A 17,787-nucleotide genomic window follows, 5' to 3' on the forward strand; every position below is an offset into this window, starting at 1 on the left:
ATGTTTTGCAAAGAACGGTCCTCCAGTGGTGGGGATACAGTGATTTTATAAGAAAGCATTTCTGGTTAAGATTGCTACAGGGAGGCAGAATCACATATGGGAGGGAGAAAATAGATTTGAAAAAGTACTTTTATTTGCAGAGAGGAGGAACTGAGAGTTTGTGAACAAGAGCCTTTCTTCTGTGCAGGCTGGCATCAATTCAGCACAGATGCACTTACACAAATAACTGCTTGCATATGATACCCCTGGTGAGGATAAAGCTTTATGTTTTCCATATTTTGCACATCTGCAAAACCTCTGCAGCTTATTAGTTTATTTGAGTGATTTTAAGTGACTCACAGCATGTCAGTGAGCTAAATCAATACTGCTATTTTTAATTTAAAGACACTGTATGTGCAGTTTCCTGCATTATTTGGATTAAAATTTCTCAGTGCTGGAGTAAGGTCTGTACAGCTTTACTGACAGCAAAACTTGTGATCATGTTTGTGTGTGTGCATCATTGGCATTTTGACCACTTTCTCATATAAGCCTGCCAGTATAGCATTAGTCATTACAGTAATTAAAATTATATTTGCCTGTTTGCATTAGCAATTCCACCTTTGCTAACACAAAAGGACTTCAATGGAGGTTAAAGAAAATGCTATCCTACAAGAATCTGGAACATATGAGTAACAGATGGAATTGTCTCTGTTTTTTCTCCATATTCTAAAACAAATCTATGTCACAAGCTGAAAAACATTGATGAGAGAGAGCTACCGTGTGCACTTTCAAAAAGAGGTGAAAAGTAAACATGTATAGGAAACATAACATGGGTGAAGGCTTCTGAGAAAGCGACAGTTGCCAGAAAGTTGCCAGATTCATATTTTTGTAAGAAACACAAATATCACTTTCTGACAATATATCTGACAATATTCTGACAAATATCACAAATATTACTTTCTGACCTATGCTCTAGTGACTAGACCGTTATCCTGTTTTTTTTTTTCCTGTTAGTACTGACAGTAGTCATAGAAATGACACTGAATGACCAGCTACCAGTAACAGGAATTTTATCTTGACAGGGGTCTCTGGATACTTCATTAGGGAATGCATTTTATATAACTAACTGCAATGCTCACATATTGAAGCCGATCGGTTAACATACAGATGATCCTGAAGACTGAGATACTGCAAATGTATTTTCAAATACGTATTTTGGCTTCCCATGAAAAAATTCCACATAGCTTTATCTAACTAAATATTGTCCCGTAATTTTGAAATTAACCAAATATCTGGCATGTTTTCCATTTCTTACACAAGCTGTCAGATGGTTGCTGCTACTTAAATATTGCTTTCAAGCAAATAGCAGTTTCTCAGAATGATAGAAATTGTTTCAGATGAGAACATTTACTTAGATTTATCTATAGATATGAGATCCAATCAGGTGACTGAGATAATCCACAAGAGATGAGACTACAAAATAATTAAACCTTATGTGTTTTCCAAATAAGCTGCATCTGAATGAGAATGAGTAGAGTACAGTTAGGGATGGGAAGTGTTGGGTAGAGATTGGATAGTGGTGAGCAGAGTGGAAGACTCACATGAAAGTGTAATTCCATCTCAGGTTGTAACTGTGGCGTTTTTATTGCCTTGAAGACAAGGAGGTGGTTGACCGTAAGAATCAAGAAGCACCTGAGATTTTATCACCGTAATCTCATGGGACGGTTGGGTTGGCAGGTTTTTGGCTTTTTCTTGCTTCTTTTTTTTTTTATCCTGGTATCAGGGAGACTTTATGCAAGAAATAAACTAGGTAAAGGCATAATAAATATTAGGTCATTGTTCATTATTATATTTATAAATAAATACAGTTTATGAAATAAATAGGAATGAAATAATATTCACTTCCTGAAGACCAAAGCAAATGCTTATTTTAAAACTGTTCTTGCCTTTGAAAAGACGGAATGCTTTTGTAGCTAATGAAGGCAGAGTAAGACAAGGAAAAACTGCAAATAATCCCAAGGAAGACATGTTTAAAATAAGTGTTTTGCTTCCTGGTCTGTTGCCAAAAGCAAGACAGAGTTTTATTCATTTGGTTACTTTTGGAAATGTCTCCTGTAAGGAGGAATCTAGGATTCGAATTAATGGGAGAACATAAATGAGAATTTCTTCTGATTTACTGCATTACAAAATAGTTTTAAAATGCCAGGCAATGCATGAGGCAGCTGGTTTTACTTACCTGTTGTTTTCGAAAAGAAAAAAAAATGTTATCAAAATGAATTTCAGGCAATCAAGTTTCTTTCACTAAAACCAAAAAGTAGTCTTAAAAGCGTGGGTAAAAAGTAAATTAATTATCTAAAAAAATGTTTGCACAGAAACAAATACATTGTTTCACATGGTTTCACACTAGCTCTTTTGTTAGAATAGAATGTTCTTTCTCCTGCACTCTCATCTGAGGATTCATTTTCAGTTTGTCTTCTGTGTAGAAAAGTTATTGGTGAACAGTTGCTCATTTTACCACGTGCAGAGAAAGGACAGAATAGAGTTATAAAGCAACTGAATAGCAGCATCTGAGTAGAATCATAATCTCAGACATGTTGGCTACTGGTGACATCAGATGGCTCACTCAAAGCAGTACTTATCCAGAAATCAGTGAAAATTTAAAAGGGTTGATGTTAATGTCTGTTGTATTTGGAGGTCCACATCCACAATATGCCATGGGGGATGTATCCATGATATTGTTACTTCCTGTAGTTTATCCATACTATTTTGATGTAATTTATTGTTCTCTAAATCAATTATTTTTTTATGTTTTCATGCGTTCATGTTAGGTACTGGTAAGAAACCGAAAATGCAGAAATTAATAGAGGATGATGTGCACAAACAGGCAGGATTTTAAAGTTAAACCTTACAGGGTAAACTTGGGCTTATTTTGAAAGGATATGTTAAGATTAGCTTTGATTTCTTCTTACTTATCTACTTCCTTAGCCTGGCTTACTTATTCAAAATTAAAGTTGATCACAGAAATTATCAATATTATACTAAATAAAAGAGTACTTATTTTTTATTCTCTTCAAGTGAAATTTGGAAGTATCATTGAAGCTTGTGTCCAAAAGAATGTTGGGACATCAGCTGAATTTCATTTTTTTGCTCAGCTGGAAGCTAATTTCATTTAAAAAATTCCATTTTAACACAGTAAGGACAGCCTCTTCCTAACTGAGTCATTCAGAATTAAACAAGAAACTAAGAACTAACCTACCTGAACAAAAAGTTACAGTGTCCTTCTTTTTGTCCTTTTTGTCTACATTGGCTGCATCTGTTCAGTTGGTATTTCAGCAAGTATAGTACAAACTGCTTCTCCATCAGAGGTAATTTACTCTACCTAGAGGGTTCTTTTTGCATTACTTAATGCTCCAAATTCTCCATTCAGTTTTATTTTGCAAACTCTACATCAATCCAAGCAAAATTCACTTAATTACTTTAAAATCAGGAACAAAAATGTAAAATGAAAATAATTTTGAAAGGAATAAATTGGTCTCTCCTCATGCTTGATTCGCATATGAAAAATTGATAGTATGATAGTTTAATTAGTTTGTATTATCTCTTAATTATTTTGAAACTTTTAGTTGGAGAGTTTCACTCCTAAACAGGCCAAATAAATTACTATATTTAAATAGTAATACATTGATATTTAAAAGTTAACATAAAATGGGGTCCTTTAATGGGTCAAGTATACTTTTTTGAATCCTCTGTTATTTTTGGAGCATTTATACACAGAAATGTTAGAAAACATGGTATTAATTCTGTTTTTCTCTTGCCTACAGGACAGCACAACTATTTATGTGCTGGAAGGAATGACTGCATAGTCGATAAAATTCGTAGGAAGAACTGTCCAGCGTGTCGCTTGAGGAAGTGCTGTCAAGCCGGGATGGTCCTGGGAGGTGAGCTGCTTTTCAGATCTGATTCAGAAAAGCAGGCAGTCAAGAACACTACCTGCAATCTCTTGAGTTTAAACTTTAATACTGCAAAGGAAAGAAATACATTCTAAGGTTATTTTTGGAAGAATTATCTGATATTTAAAATAATTTAAAATTCCTTTTGATTTTTCTTTAATGAGTCTGGAAATCCTGAAAAAGAAAAATCTTTCTGTAGGAATGTCTCTTTCCTATGGTGTATCCTTACACTCTTTCTTGCAAAGGCAGGAATTGTGTCTTTGGTGTGTATTTGTTAATAATTTTGGATCAGAGAATTTGCTCTAGGTAAAAAATAAAGAAGGAAATTGGTATTGACGCTAAAATCAAGGATGGGTACTATCTCCTCTTTTCTTTTGTGCTCTCCATCATTGCTTTGAGCATACATCAATAAAATGATATCCTTCTCTTCCACTGAAGAGGGCCAATCAGAGGTTGCACCAGCACCGTAGACTTTGCATACTGCATGCTGGGAATTCTCATCTTTATATTAGTTCTTGCTGTAGCAGATTTACTGTTTTTTACGCAACGTTAATAAAAATTGAGCACTATGTCTTTGAAAACCCACAGGGAGAGAATGGTATAGCATCAGGTAGTCACATGGCAAGTTTTGCTGTGCTAACATTCAGGAATGATGTGTATTTTTTCATATTTTTTCATGAGAACTTTAGCTGTATGAAGTTTTGGACCAGCACAATGCTTCAAAATACGTGACAAAGACTGTAAGAAAATGGCTATATTAAGATGATAGAAAGAATATGTTTTCAAAGGAAATTTAAAAAAAAAAGGAACAAAAACCTGTTTTCATCCTAATATCATTTATTTTAGTGCATCAGACCTCTCTCACCATTCTCTCTGCTTTTTATGTAATGTTCTTTGTCACTGGCATTATATACTGTGCCTAAGTTCATTATCTTGCTCATCCGTGTTCATTTGTAAATTAAAATGTGTATATAGTTTTCAGGCTGATATTTTCCTTGCACATCTGTACGCTTTCAGCTCCTGTAGTATTGTATGGAGTTGGAGTATTCTGCATATTCTATGTCATTCTTGTAGCTTATACATTTATCAGTGATATAAATCAGCAGTTCCCAAACAGTGATCAGCTGTTGCTGGCCCTTGGTACTTCATCTTCTGCAAGCGACGGTGCTGCAGCTCCCGGGAGCAGCCAGCGGGGTGAGAGGAGGGGAGGCGCTGCTGCAGTTTGGGCTGTGTTCTGTGCCCCTCAGCCTCCCTAGACCTTTGAGTCGTCTTCTCCAAACTGCATCCCTCTCACCCCACACCACTGGAGACAGACTAATGAAAGCCATCAATCTAATCAAGGTTCCGGTTTCTCACTCCCTCCTGCACCTTGGTCAGTCAGTGTTGCCTCTCAGTGAAAAATAATGGAGCTGACAAGCATGTTGGTGGCACCAGATGGAGGAAGAGGGATGAGTCAGAGAGAACCAGTGTTTCAGAGCTGGGGTAGGAGTGCATCAGAGAAACAGTATTACTAGAAAGGCAGACTTTTCACCCTGAACATGAAGCGTTGTTTGCCAGGTGACAGAAGAGTCCCTCAGGTTTGGGAGAAGGGAAAGGCAGGGGTCCAAAGTGGGCTGTGGAAAATGTGTGGTAAGAATGGGGACTTGGGAAGGAGGACGTGGCAGATAGAATGCCTGTCTTTTAAGGTTTGAAACAACTTGTAAAGTTGTCTTGTAACGTTTCAGCAACTTCATCTATAAAAGGTATCCCTGCCCATGGCAGGGGAGTTGGACTAGATGATCTTTAAAGGTCCCTTCCGACCCAAGCCATTCTATGGTTATAACTGGTGTAAATTAATACAGGTAAAAATTCATTCCAGGCTGTGAGTTTTGCACAGCCAAGAGTCTGATGATGATCTAATCAGGATTTTTGTGTATGATAGCCTAGACAACACCAATAACTAAACCCCAAGTATTTTAACATCACAGGCAGCACTGTTTCAACAAGCAGAAGGGTGTGTGATGACTCACTAGCATCATCTACTTGTTGTGTTTCAGCATTGTTCTGCATCGTAGTTCTACACAGGAAGAGCAGCCAGGAAGTCTGACTTTGTTCTACATTTTGCATGCATTTAGGGATGGCAGTCTTCCTACTGCTTTTTAATACATACATTTTACTCCGGGTGGAGGTACTTAAAATGAAAAAAGGTGGATGCTTTTGCTAGCAATGTTGACGAGATGGTATGTCTCTATTAGTTTGTCCTCATACAAGGATGTTATGTCCTCATACTTGATACCAAAACCTGAGGATAAAGGTGCTCTGACTCTTAGTTCTTTACCATTGGGTATGAAGAGTAAAAACTTCCTCTTTCTTTTTGCATCACCTTTTTTTCTCAACCATTACTAAGCAAGTATGAATAGTTTCTTTGTACCTAGTGCTAAGTTGTTCTGTCTAGCCAGTCCATTGCATTGTTTAGCCCATTTCTAAACATACCTAATCAAAGCTGTCTTCCATTTTTTGGGGTGACTGGTGTTCCTCTGGAAAGAAGAACTTTCTGGAACTTTCTGGAAAGAAGGACTTTGCTTCTTTGGCAGCAAAAAGGAAGTAGAAGAGAACAGAGGGGCAATGGAAAAAAAGGGAATATCAAATGGAACCAGGACTGTGGCATCTCTAGGTTTTTCTCAGCTGCATCATGTTGAGTGTAGTACTTTGGGTCCTCGTAGTGATGTCAGCAGTTTTGAGGGAATTAGGAAGCTAATTATTCAATGCAAATTGAAATTAAGTGCTAAATGCTGAAAATAGAAGAAAAGACAAATGTAGGCAAAAAAAATGAGGAAAATGAGAGTCAGATTATATTATTTGTTAATGAGGGTTTAATATTCAAACCAACAAAAAGACTCAAGATAGACTGTTTAACCATAATGCTCTTTCTACTGTTACTCTCATCTTCCTTACTATCGCTCTTCTGCCATTTCCTATACTTCCTTTATTGTATCACATGAGCAATATTTCCTACCCATGACTTGCTGTGCTGATCAACACAGTATGATTCACATATAGGATCCTACTGAGCTTAGATAATTTTCCCCAGGACGCAAGAATCCATAGGCAAATTTCCAGTTCATGGAACAAATTGCATATTTTTATGCAATTGGATATTTTTAACAAATCTGAATTTTAAATGCTTTAAATATTTTCCTATGTTTACAGCCTATTATATTTTAAGATGTTTTGTGCGTTTTCTGATTTCTGCCATTCAGAACTTACATAGATACACTTATGTTCTTTTAATCTTGCTCCATAGTTTCTTCATGCTAGCCTTCAGTTACTAAACGCAGACTTCCAATGTTGCTTAATCGAGGTGAAAAGGACTAAGATTTTCCAGGATGTTAACTATGAGATTCTAAAGATTCTTTTTACAGTAATTACATTAAACTTACTGCTGGGAGAAGGACACTTATCTTCCACTGAATGTTATGGATTGGCAACCATATAGATCATAACATAATATTACATGGACAATCATTCTGTTTTCTGAATCTCTTTTCAAAGCAATTAAATGAACCTGAATTGCTGTAAAATTAATTGTAGTCAGTTGTTAGTAAATTATAGAATAGCAACAAATAGCTTTAGTAACCAATTTAACTATATGGACTGCTTCTTATTTCTTAATATGCTGAAGGAAAATATCAATGAAAGCATATCTTTTTTAATTCCTTAATTGTCATTCTCCGTGGGAGTGTTAATTGTCTTTGGATTTTATCATCTCATAACTGGACACATTAATCTATCCCCTTTCTGTTTTTCTACCTAATAGGATAGCGCTTTTTTTTTTCTCCTATCAGCGAATCTAATTTCCCAGGCTGTCTATCAAAGGTTTCTTGTTCACCTGTATTGCTAAATTATCACTTTCTTAATTGTTTCAGTCATCTTTCAGTCCATGTTGCAATGATTACATGCAGACAAATTTGAATTAATTTTCCAGGGAATATTTTCTGTGGTAGCATCAAAGGATTTATTAAAACCAAGATGTATTACTTCTGCATTGCTGCTTTGTTCCTTTATTTTGTATACACCCTCCTAAGGTGTACACAGCTTGTTCTCCCACACAAAACGTAAGAGCATAGTGACCTTAAAATCAGAGCCATAGTGTTCTGTAAAGGAGAATAAATCATTGACATCCTGATTGCAGGGTATGGAGAAGGACAGTGAGATGTTAGGCTTTTATTAGAAACCCAACCATTTTAATAAGAAATGCCTACTATCAGTAATGTCTGATTGGAAGTATGGTTCTGGATACCTAGCGAAAAGAATATTAAAATACAGAATTGTGTATTAAGGATAAAATGTTATTTGATTATGAGATTAATTCAATTTTATTTTAAAAATTTCTTTATGTTTTCTAGGTACATGCAGTACACATGCACTATGCAAGTACTATTTATAGTGATCGAATGTAAGGGAACTGTGCATACTAGGAAACTGCTCGAGTGGCGGGTATCTTAAATTAATGGAAGTGTTATAGAGAAAAGGTGTGCTGTCTAAATATGCACATATGCATTTTTATTTTAAGATAAATGTTTTCCAGAGTGGATTAATATTCTTTACGCATTTTAAGAATAAGTGGAGACATTTGTTTATCTTACAGCAGGAAATTATCGGTATATTTTTGTAAGCAGCAATTGAAAAGCTAAGGTACTATCTAATCTCTGTTGTTTTCTGTATGTCCTTATGAGTTTGAATTAATTTGACATGGTCTCCTTGTGGTGGATGGGAAAGTCTACTCTGAGTTATTAGTAGTCACCTCTCCAGTAGATAGGTAACAAGTTACTTTACTGGTAGCTGTTAAGCAACATAATTAGAAATAAACATATAAGCAATTCTGCAAGCCAGTGTGACATTAATTCTAGTACATTTAATCACTTGGAAACATGGGTACTTATTAACTACTAACATTTCCGTGTGATAAGCAGTCTGTTTGGTTTCTTTCTTTACTTGTTCTCTGAACTGTAAAAGTATCTGAAGCTATTATTTCAGAAAATACCTGAAATCATTATTTATGAACTATCAAATCCATTGTTCCTTCTGTTTTGCTTCATGACTAAACAATAGTTAGTGGGAAATTCCCAGCATTTTTAAGACTATGTATAGCTCTGTTATGATAGGAATTGGCCCTAAGTCTCTTTTCATAATATATTGTCTATTCTTTCGTTTGTTTTTTTTTTTGGTTCAGCTGTAACATAAGGTGTAAGCTTCTGTTTTATTCTTTACTAACGAGTCACTAATAAAAAATATTTGTATCCTTACCACAATTGATAAAATGAGCATAAGATTTTTTGTGTACTTGATACTAATTAAGCTCACAGTTAAGTTAGTGTGAGGGTGACTCCTGAATTCACTGGATAAGTATAACTGAAGACCCCATCACTCATGTGTTTCTTGAAATTTTGTTTAGTATACTCTCTTTGGATTTTATACGACTGTCTTAATTTCAATTGAAGTTTGGCATTTTTATTTACAAATTACTTTTTTGTGTGTGGAATGCATAAACATGCATATTTATGACAAAATAACACAAATTATTATTTTTTTTAAAGCCCATTTTTGCTTTTTAGATTGTGTTCATCTGCTCAATCTTGTCTAGTTCACAAACAAGAGGATTGATTCTGCTTCCAGTTATACCAGTGTACATCAAGAATCATTAATTTAAGTAATAGAATTTGTTCTGTTTAAAATAAAATTACGTAAGAAATCTTTCCATGTTTGATGTATTAATTTTGCTTGAAGTTATGCTACCTGTTTACTAATGAATGTTTTGAAAAGGTCAATTTAATTCTCTGAAGTGTACATCCTAGATCTTCCAAAATGGAGACACTGGATTTTCCTAAAATTTGCTACCTTGTATGGTACAGGAGCATCTGAAGAAAATGGAATAGACATGTTCCTAAGCCATTTTTGTTGAGCCTTTCTATTTTAGTGTGTAGTTTGGAAGGCTGGAGCTTTCCAAGGAGGAAGGTGATAGATAAGTCTGACTATGCTGTAGTAAATAGCTGCGAATGAATTCAGAGCACATGCATGAAGCTCAGGTGCAGTTCCCTACCCCAGTGTCCAAGGGCCTCTTTGGTGCTCTGTTTGCATTCTGACAGCGCAACACTACTTTTAACTAAAATAAAGTCAGTAAAAGATGGAGAGGTCTTTGTCCCCTTCCTTTGGGATGCGATAAGTTCCCTTGTCTAACCTTTCACTTGTAAATAAAAGTACAGTTTTTCAAAAGGCAATTTGATATGCACGTTATAAACTGGATTTTAATAAAACCACATGGATGCCTACTGTTAGGCTTCTATTACCTTTCACCTCCTGTACTTTTAGAATGCTTTTTGCATATTGCCATTTCATAACGCAGTTTCTCAGTGGTTCAGCAGTTTGCTCAGCGTGGGTTTTCTTTTCATCCAGTGAAATTTGGTGCATCTAATTTCCTACTATTGTTAAAGGATGCTACACCTCAAGAAGTGAAAATATGCACATGATTTCTGTTGGGGTTTTTTTGAGGAAATCCTTCCCCATCCTTATTATTTTCTTTAAGGTTGAAACTGTAAACTTTCTATGTTTCCTCGTTAGCAAAATGCTTTACCTTTTTTTTTTGTGTGTGTGTGTGTATGTGTGCCATCACTAAACTTGTTTTGCAGAACTAATGATCTAACAGTGTTCTCATCACCTTTGAGAGTCTGTTTAAAGTGAATGTGTTCCATGCAGCCACCTCTAGACGGATTTCTCTGTTTTTATTACAACAAATAATATGACAATATGTAACTAAGGGTTACTGTCTTTGAACCCCTGAGGTTTGATTTGCTAGGTCTGTATGTTACACTGCCAGACTGTTGCCATGAAAGAAGTTTGCAGAGTTGCATCCTAGAGCTCTGTATGTTTGCACAGCCACAGCAAATCACAGAATCACAGAATGTTAGATGTAGTACTTGTGCTTATTTTGGAAAAGCATTTCAACTATTTTTTTTTTAGTTAGTGGTGTTCATACCATTGCAGAATGGAAATAAGAATTGAAAATACTGAGAAAGATAAATTATCCTTTAGAAAGTGAAGAGTTTTTTAAGTGTTGACATTTGGTTTTACAGTATTTCCAGCTTTTCACTCATCGTCTGAACTCTGTTTTCTTTCTGGTAAACAGAAGGAAAACTTTACATTATAGATCAAAAATAGAATTAAGCTGTGAGACTGAAAAATGCCTTTATGGAACTGGAGGAGGAGAATTTCTATGTGTAGTAATTAATTACTAGCATTTTGTTTCTGAATATTAGGGAGAAAAAATAAACAGTTTCCTTAATTACCATTGAATAGAAACTGAACTGTAGAGCCAGCTGGCTCAGCTGTCGGTATATGATAGAACAGTGGGAACTGAACCAGAAAACACTTTGAGGTTACTGTAACCTAGAATTCATTGCAATAATTTTAATGGGTGGGTTCCATTCATCTCTTAGTGAAGGGAGGAGGATATGGAGGGAGAAACTCTTAAAAAATTTCCATGATTATTAATTATATAAATAGTCAAAAAAAAGGACAACTTATTCAGAAGACAGTTCTAATTTCCTTGTATAGAAGAAAAGTGTAATTCAGTGCTAATGTAAAATATTAGTGTTTCTGGTTAATTCTTATTAACGGATCAACAATTTTCTTTTTCAGGTCGAAAATTCAAAAAGTTTAACAAAATTAAGGTTGTGAGAACATTAGATGTCGCACTCCAGCAGCCAGCAACCCTTCAAGATGAAAGCCAATCTCTAACCCAAAGGCTGTCCTTTTCTCCAAATCAAGAAATACAGTTTGTTCCCCCAATGATAAGTGTTCTACGAGGCATTGAGCCCGAAGTTGTCTATGCTGGTTATGACAATACAAAACCCGAAACACCAAGTTCCTTGCTGACCAGTCTAAACCATCTTTGTGAGAGGCAACTTCTTTGTGTAGTGAAATGGTCTAAATTGCTACCAGGTAATAGCACTTCTTATGTGTCGTGAATTAGTTAAGCAAATACGTCATAGGACGAGCAGTCAAAAGAGAATATTATTGTCTGCCTGTTAATTAGTTCTTAACAAATTCTAAAATGATTGAGCTTCCACTTCATCAGATAATATATGCAGGAATCAAATACATTTGAATAGGAGGGCACTCTTGAAGGAATGCATCTGAATGTTTAAACTCACTCCAAAAATACCCAGAAACCCAGAGTTCCTGCATATGATTGTTATAGCAGCTGTTCCCCACTAACCCCTCAAATCTATTTTTCAGTCTTTTAGTATAAAGAAGTGTTTATATTTCTGCATATTCTTTATTCTTATGAAACTGAATTTTTTGAAAGCAACAAATTAATAAATAGCACCAGTTAGGACTAAGCAGCTCATAAATAGACTGGTAACTGAATTTACAAAGAATCAAGACCGGGTTCCAAAAAAAGTCCATGTCATGTATGTATATCCACTGTATGGTTATAGGGGCCTGATCCTGGGATATATAAAAGTCAATATAGTGACAAGAAAGCCTAGAAATACAGTTTCATGTGAGCTCAGTTTGACACTTCACTGCCGCAGGAAAGGGTAGTCCCTGTCACTGCCCTTCCCCATTGCAGCTTGTGCTGTCAGACCTCTTGTTTTACCCTCTGTAGTTTTCTGATGGCTTCATGAGCTGAACCAGTTCACTGAGAGGTGGCATGAATGCCAGAACTTGCTTGAAGGAAGTAACAGGACAGGTAATGAAGAGCAGGACTGCTGCTTTCAGTGGCAGGAAGCTGATAGATTGACTCAGATACTTCATAGCAATCTCTGAAGTTCAAAGAGCAAAAGTTATCAGAGCCAAACACACAAATGAATACCCTTCAGTTAAGTGCAGGAAAGATATTAATATGTGGATGTTTATTTTATTACATCTGTATCTCTTTTTAAGAACACTGAAGTCCAAACTCTCTCTATTAAATAAGAGTTGGTTACAGTGATCATGTTACAAACTGCCATATTTTCACCAAAGGAAAATGAAATCCATTCCTACTTACTGAAATAGTCACTTCTGTCTGCTAAAATTAATTTTGGCTTGATTATTCCAAAATATTGGATCAGAACAAGAAGGCAAGAGGTTAACCTCCAAGGTGAGATAGTCAGTTATTACACAAGCTTCACAAACTTTTGAGAGCTTCATCTCCAAAAGCACGGTGGCAAACAATGATAGGACAAGGGGTAGTGGGATCAAGCTGGAACACAAGAGGTTCCACTTAAATTTGAGAAGAAACTTCTTCTCAGTAAGGGTGACAGAGCACTGGAACAGGCTGCCCAGGGAAGTGGTGGAGTCTCCTTCTCTGGAGACATTCAAAACCCGCCTGGACATGTTCCTGTGCGACCTCACCTAGGTGTTCCTGCTCCAGCAGGGGGATTGGACTAGATGATCTTTTGAGGTCCCTTCCAATCCCAAACATACTGTGATACTGTGATACTGTGATACTTGTCTTTCTAGGTGTTCTTAGTTTCATAGCTCAAAGTTGTAATCTCAGAATACCTCCTCAACTGTTGTCTAAATTAGAATTATTAAATATTTTAACTTTTAATTTCATTTTCAGGATTTCGGAATTTACATATCGATGATCAGATAACCCTCATCCAGTATTCCTGGATGAGTCTAATGGTTTTTGCGATGGGATGGAGATCATACAAACATGTCAGTGGTCAGATGTTATATTTTGCACCAGATCTGATTCTAAATGAGTAAGTAGACTTTGCTGTTGCATAATATAAATGACATTTTGAACTTACTTTTGTCAATGAGATTGTGTCTTCATTGAGGCCAAGGTTTCATTCATTACTTGTTCTTTTCAAAATTAACAGCAGATGAAAGTCCTCTGATTATGTTAAAATTCAGTAACTGTGGGAAAGGTTTATTATGTTGACATAGCCAAACAAAAAGAGTTTAAATAATACTTTTATTCACTAAGAAAAAAAAATGCTATCAGAAGATTTACCTGAATGCATCTGAATAAGACGTGAGTTTATGTTCAACAAATAGAATTAAGTGGGATTTTCTTTTGTCATTGTTTGAGTGGGTTTTGTCAACTGTATGTAGTCTAGGATACTCAGTTTTGACACTTTCTGATAGAACTCTGCTTTTCCAAAATACATTTCTTATCTGAAAATTGTAATAATTTAGCAAGAAGAAATTTTAATATCAAGGATAAAATATATGAGACTGCTCTTTTCTGTTTTGGGGGGGAGTTGTTGGCTTAGTTTTCCTTCACTGTGCCAATGAATTCAGATAACCTTCATTTCAGTCTTTGTTAGTTTTTCAGTTCTGCAAATTAGTATTATCAAAGCTGTAATTTTAGGTAGTTTGGGTATAATACACGTGAGGTTTCCAGGAACAGTAAAACATAATTTCATCTCCTTATTTATTTTTCCTGAATACATTTTTCTTAGTTATTTTTCCTCTAAATCCTAAAAGAACTACTATGAAGTGAGGTGAAATTTAAACATGTTTTCTTGTACAATATACCTGTTTAAGGATCAAGAGGTGGATTTACAGATGATCCATCCACCTGAATTTAAAATCTATAGACATGCAGGTTCTTCCCAGTGAAGTTCTTCATACAGAATATTCAGTGGAGCTGACCCTGTAAGTCCTGACCTTTCCTCTTCCAAATGACTTTAGATCACTGTGAGGTGACAGAGTAATAAATTCTTTCCTCTCCCATGCGTATTAATTATGCTGTACAAATTGAAATACTTTGAAGGGATGAGATTGAGAGAACTTCTGACTGTATTCTGTGCCAGCACAGTCTGTGATTTTTCTCATGCTTACATTCAGAAGAAACAGAGTGAAATGGCTTTAGGCAGTAATGTCGTGTTGTGGGGTATTACCCTGCGTGTGGACTACTGCTGCCACCTTGTGAAGACTTTGTTCGAGGCTAGGGTTGAGATTTGTGTACCCTGATTATAATTCCTCAGAGACAGCTGCTTGTTTGTAGCTCAAGACCATCTACATTGAGAAGGAGGTGGGCTGACAACATGCCCTTCTCTTGGTTGTAGAACCAAGAACATCGGGGTCACATTAGAAGCATTATAAACAAAGGTTTAGACATCGAAAGTAAGTGGTACACTGAATCAGAGCTGCAACGATTTATTGGGAAATAAATTTGCTTTTAGATCAGTGAAACGTAAGCAACTTCCCTGTCTATGATGATGTTTAAGATTGTACTTTTTCAATCACTTTAAGCAAAGGTAACTGCTGAACACAGCCAAAAAAGTCAACTCCACCTGCCTCCCTGCCCTGGTCATGTATCTCCATGATTTCACTTAACAGCACAGACACTATCTGGTTCCACTGTTGAACAGATAAGGAAATGATGTGCTTGAGAAATACCACAGAAAAAGCCATCAGTTAGTAGATGAGGATGATCCCTGACCTGACTCACCATGTGGACATGGTGGCACTGATGCCAGAATAGCAGGAGTGAATAACTGGGGGTGCAAAAGGAGAATGGAAGTGCCTTCTACAGGGGCAACACACACTTGAGTTGTTTTAAAATGACCATGAAACCACGATCCAAAGATTGTTTAACAGCCAGTCTGTCATTTGGCAAACTGAGTTGTAGTGCTCCTTGGGAATGGCTTGTTTGGTACCATCGATTTCAGACCAAGAAAGCCAGAAGTGTTAATTGGACAATGATTTCAATAATTAGTATTAAAACCTTACAAGGATTTCCTGTTGCTTATACCTTGCAGTGTCTGAAAACATGACTAAGAACAGCATTTAAGCATACCCTGACAGAGACTACCAGAAAGCAATAAGAAGGGAGATTTAAAGTAGCTACCGCAGCAGCCTTTGCTTTCAGACATAACAGGTTAAATTTCTGTGTTTAAGTCATTTAAAAGCTGATGTGAGACATCAGATGTTGAACAGAGCTGAAATAATTTTCATTTGAGATAAGAATAACACTTTATAGGATAGAAGAAAAAAGTGCATTGAGAAAAGTCTTTTATTCATGGAAAATATCTTCTGTTTTCGTTGTTGATGGTAGTATCTGCAGTCATGTTAAATCACTGATATTCGTTGCGGGGATGGGCAAAATTTAATCCTGTCTTTGTTGTACCGAATTTGTCTGAATCAGGATGCATTTTTGTAAAATTAGCCAAAGTTACTGGGTCTTCAGGTTAATGTATAATGAATTCAGTTTCCTTTACAAACTTTAAAATGCTATAATTGCAGTAATTCCAGTTGAAAACTGCCTTCCCAATAAGTATATGCAATAAAATATACTCAGTATACCGAAATCTCAAAGAAAAAAGTAAGTTTGAAGTGCTGCAAAAAACTAAACAGTTTATGTGTTTCCTTGTGTGATTTGAAATCTTTTCAGAGAATGTAAAATGTTATTAACCTCGAAAAAAAAAGGTACTTCACATTAATTAATAGGGTGTTTTTAATTAATAAAAAGCCTTTTTTGGTTATCATTCAGCTTTGATAATCTCCAAGGTTTGTGGGTTTTGTTGTGGTTGGTTGGTTGGTTTGGGGTTTTAGGTTTTGTTTCTTGGTTTGGTTTTTTTCTCGGCAGCAGTAACAGATTAAACATCCAAAATAACAGCACATTCATTAGGATTAAAAAACTAGACAAAACAGTCAGAAGATTGTTTGTGTGTGTGACCTCTTTACTTTCTGTAATGTAGTAATTAAAATGCTAACAAGACATTTCCTTCAAGCAATTAGTACCAAAGCCATTCCTTTTCTTTATTTTCATGTTTTGTTTTGTTTTTTTACCTTTTCTGGGTGTAAGACAGAGGATGAAAGAATCATCGTTCTATTCCCTGTGCCTGTCCATGTGGCAACTCCCCCAGGAATTTGTCAGACTTCAAGTCAGCCAAGAAGAGTTCCTGTGTATGAAAGCACTGTTACTTCTCAACACAAGTAGGTTCTTTTATTTCTTTGTAACATACCATTAACAAAAGCATTTTGAAACCTGTTGTTTAAATTGACAATTGCTAAGCTATCTGGCTTAACAAATGGGAACTTCTATAGAAGAAATGTTAGCATTCCAAGATCTAAAAATATTTTTTCTAGTGTTTATAAGGAACAAATAATTTGCAATTTTTAGTTGGTTTTATTCTGTATAAAGGCACTGGCAAAATGTTGGATCCCTTTTAAAATATAGCTATACTGCATTACACATTCTAAAATCAAGTGTGCAGAATTTCTGCATGGAAGCTCTTCAGCTTAAATGACTCTACACAGATTAAAAAACTCTTACAAGCATTAAAAATATACTTTGAAATATTTAATAAATTGTCAGGACTGAGGGCTTTATCTTGGCCAAGAACTTAAGGCATGCTTATTCAAAAGAATTGGGGAGGTGCACATGGCAAACAATACTAACATTTATTCAGCTTTTTGTAGTTGTAAATAGGCCAAGTTTAGCACAGATGTAAACAAATGGAAATGCTTTTCTTTGGTTTGTGGTCACTTTTAATCATACGTATCTTTTAAAGAATCCAGGATACAGCTGCATTTCACTTTAAATGGGAAATGTGGCAGTTGATGAAGTTATTTTCCAAAACTAAAATACAAAATTGTACATCTGCTCAGGCCATAATTGTTAGTTATGAATCCCCAAATAGAAAGTTTTAAAATAGTACAGGTACCACTAGAAATGAGAATAAGCAGCTCAGAGAAATATAATTGGAAGAATGTTGAAGTTTGGTTCTCTACACACTTAGAGTCAGAGATGTGGAAATCCTCTATAACCAGCTTGTTGGTTGTACAAAGTTTCAGTAAAAGATAATGACCTGAATTTTATTCCTTCTTAAGCTGTACTTAGCCAGTGTTTGCATAAGCTCATGCTTAAAAA

General features: G+C 35.7%; 1 protein-coding gene across 1 annotated transcript in view; it reads left to right on the top strand.

The window, feature by feature from the left end:
• Window positions 1–17,787, top strand: part of PGR (progesterone receptor) — a 38,018-nt gene that overhangs the window by 11,670 nt on the left and 8,561 nt on the right. The window contains exons 3-6 of the mRNA XM_082064343.1: window positions 3,801–3,917; window positions 11,604–11,906; window positions 13,519–13,663; window positions 16,720–16,850. Coding sequence (XP_081920469.1) covers window positions 3,801–3,917; window positions 11,604–11,906; window positions 13,519–13,663; window positions 16,720–16,850 — 696 coding nt within the window. The remainder of the gene's footprint in view (window positions 1–3,800; window positions 3,918–11,603; window positions 11,907–13,518; window positions 13,664–16,719; window positions 16,851–17,787) is intronic.

Source organism: Streptopelia decaocto (genome assembly GCF_964273445.1).
Source record: "Streptopelia decaocto genome assembly, chromosome: 1".
Taxonomy (NCBI): Eukaryota; Metazoa; Chordata; class Aves; order Columbiformes; family Columbidae; genus Streptopelia; species Streptopelia decaocto.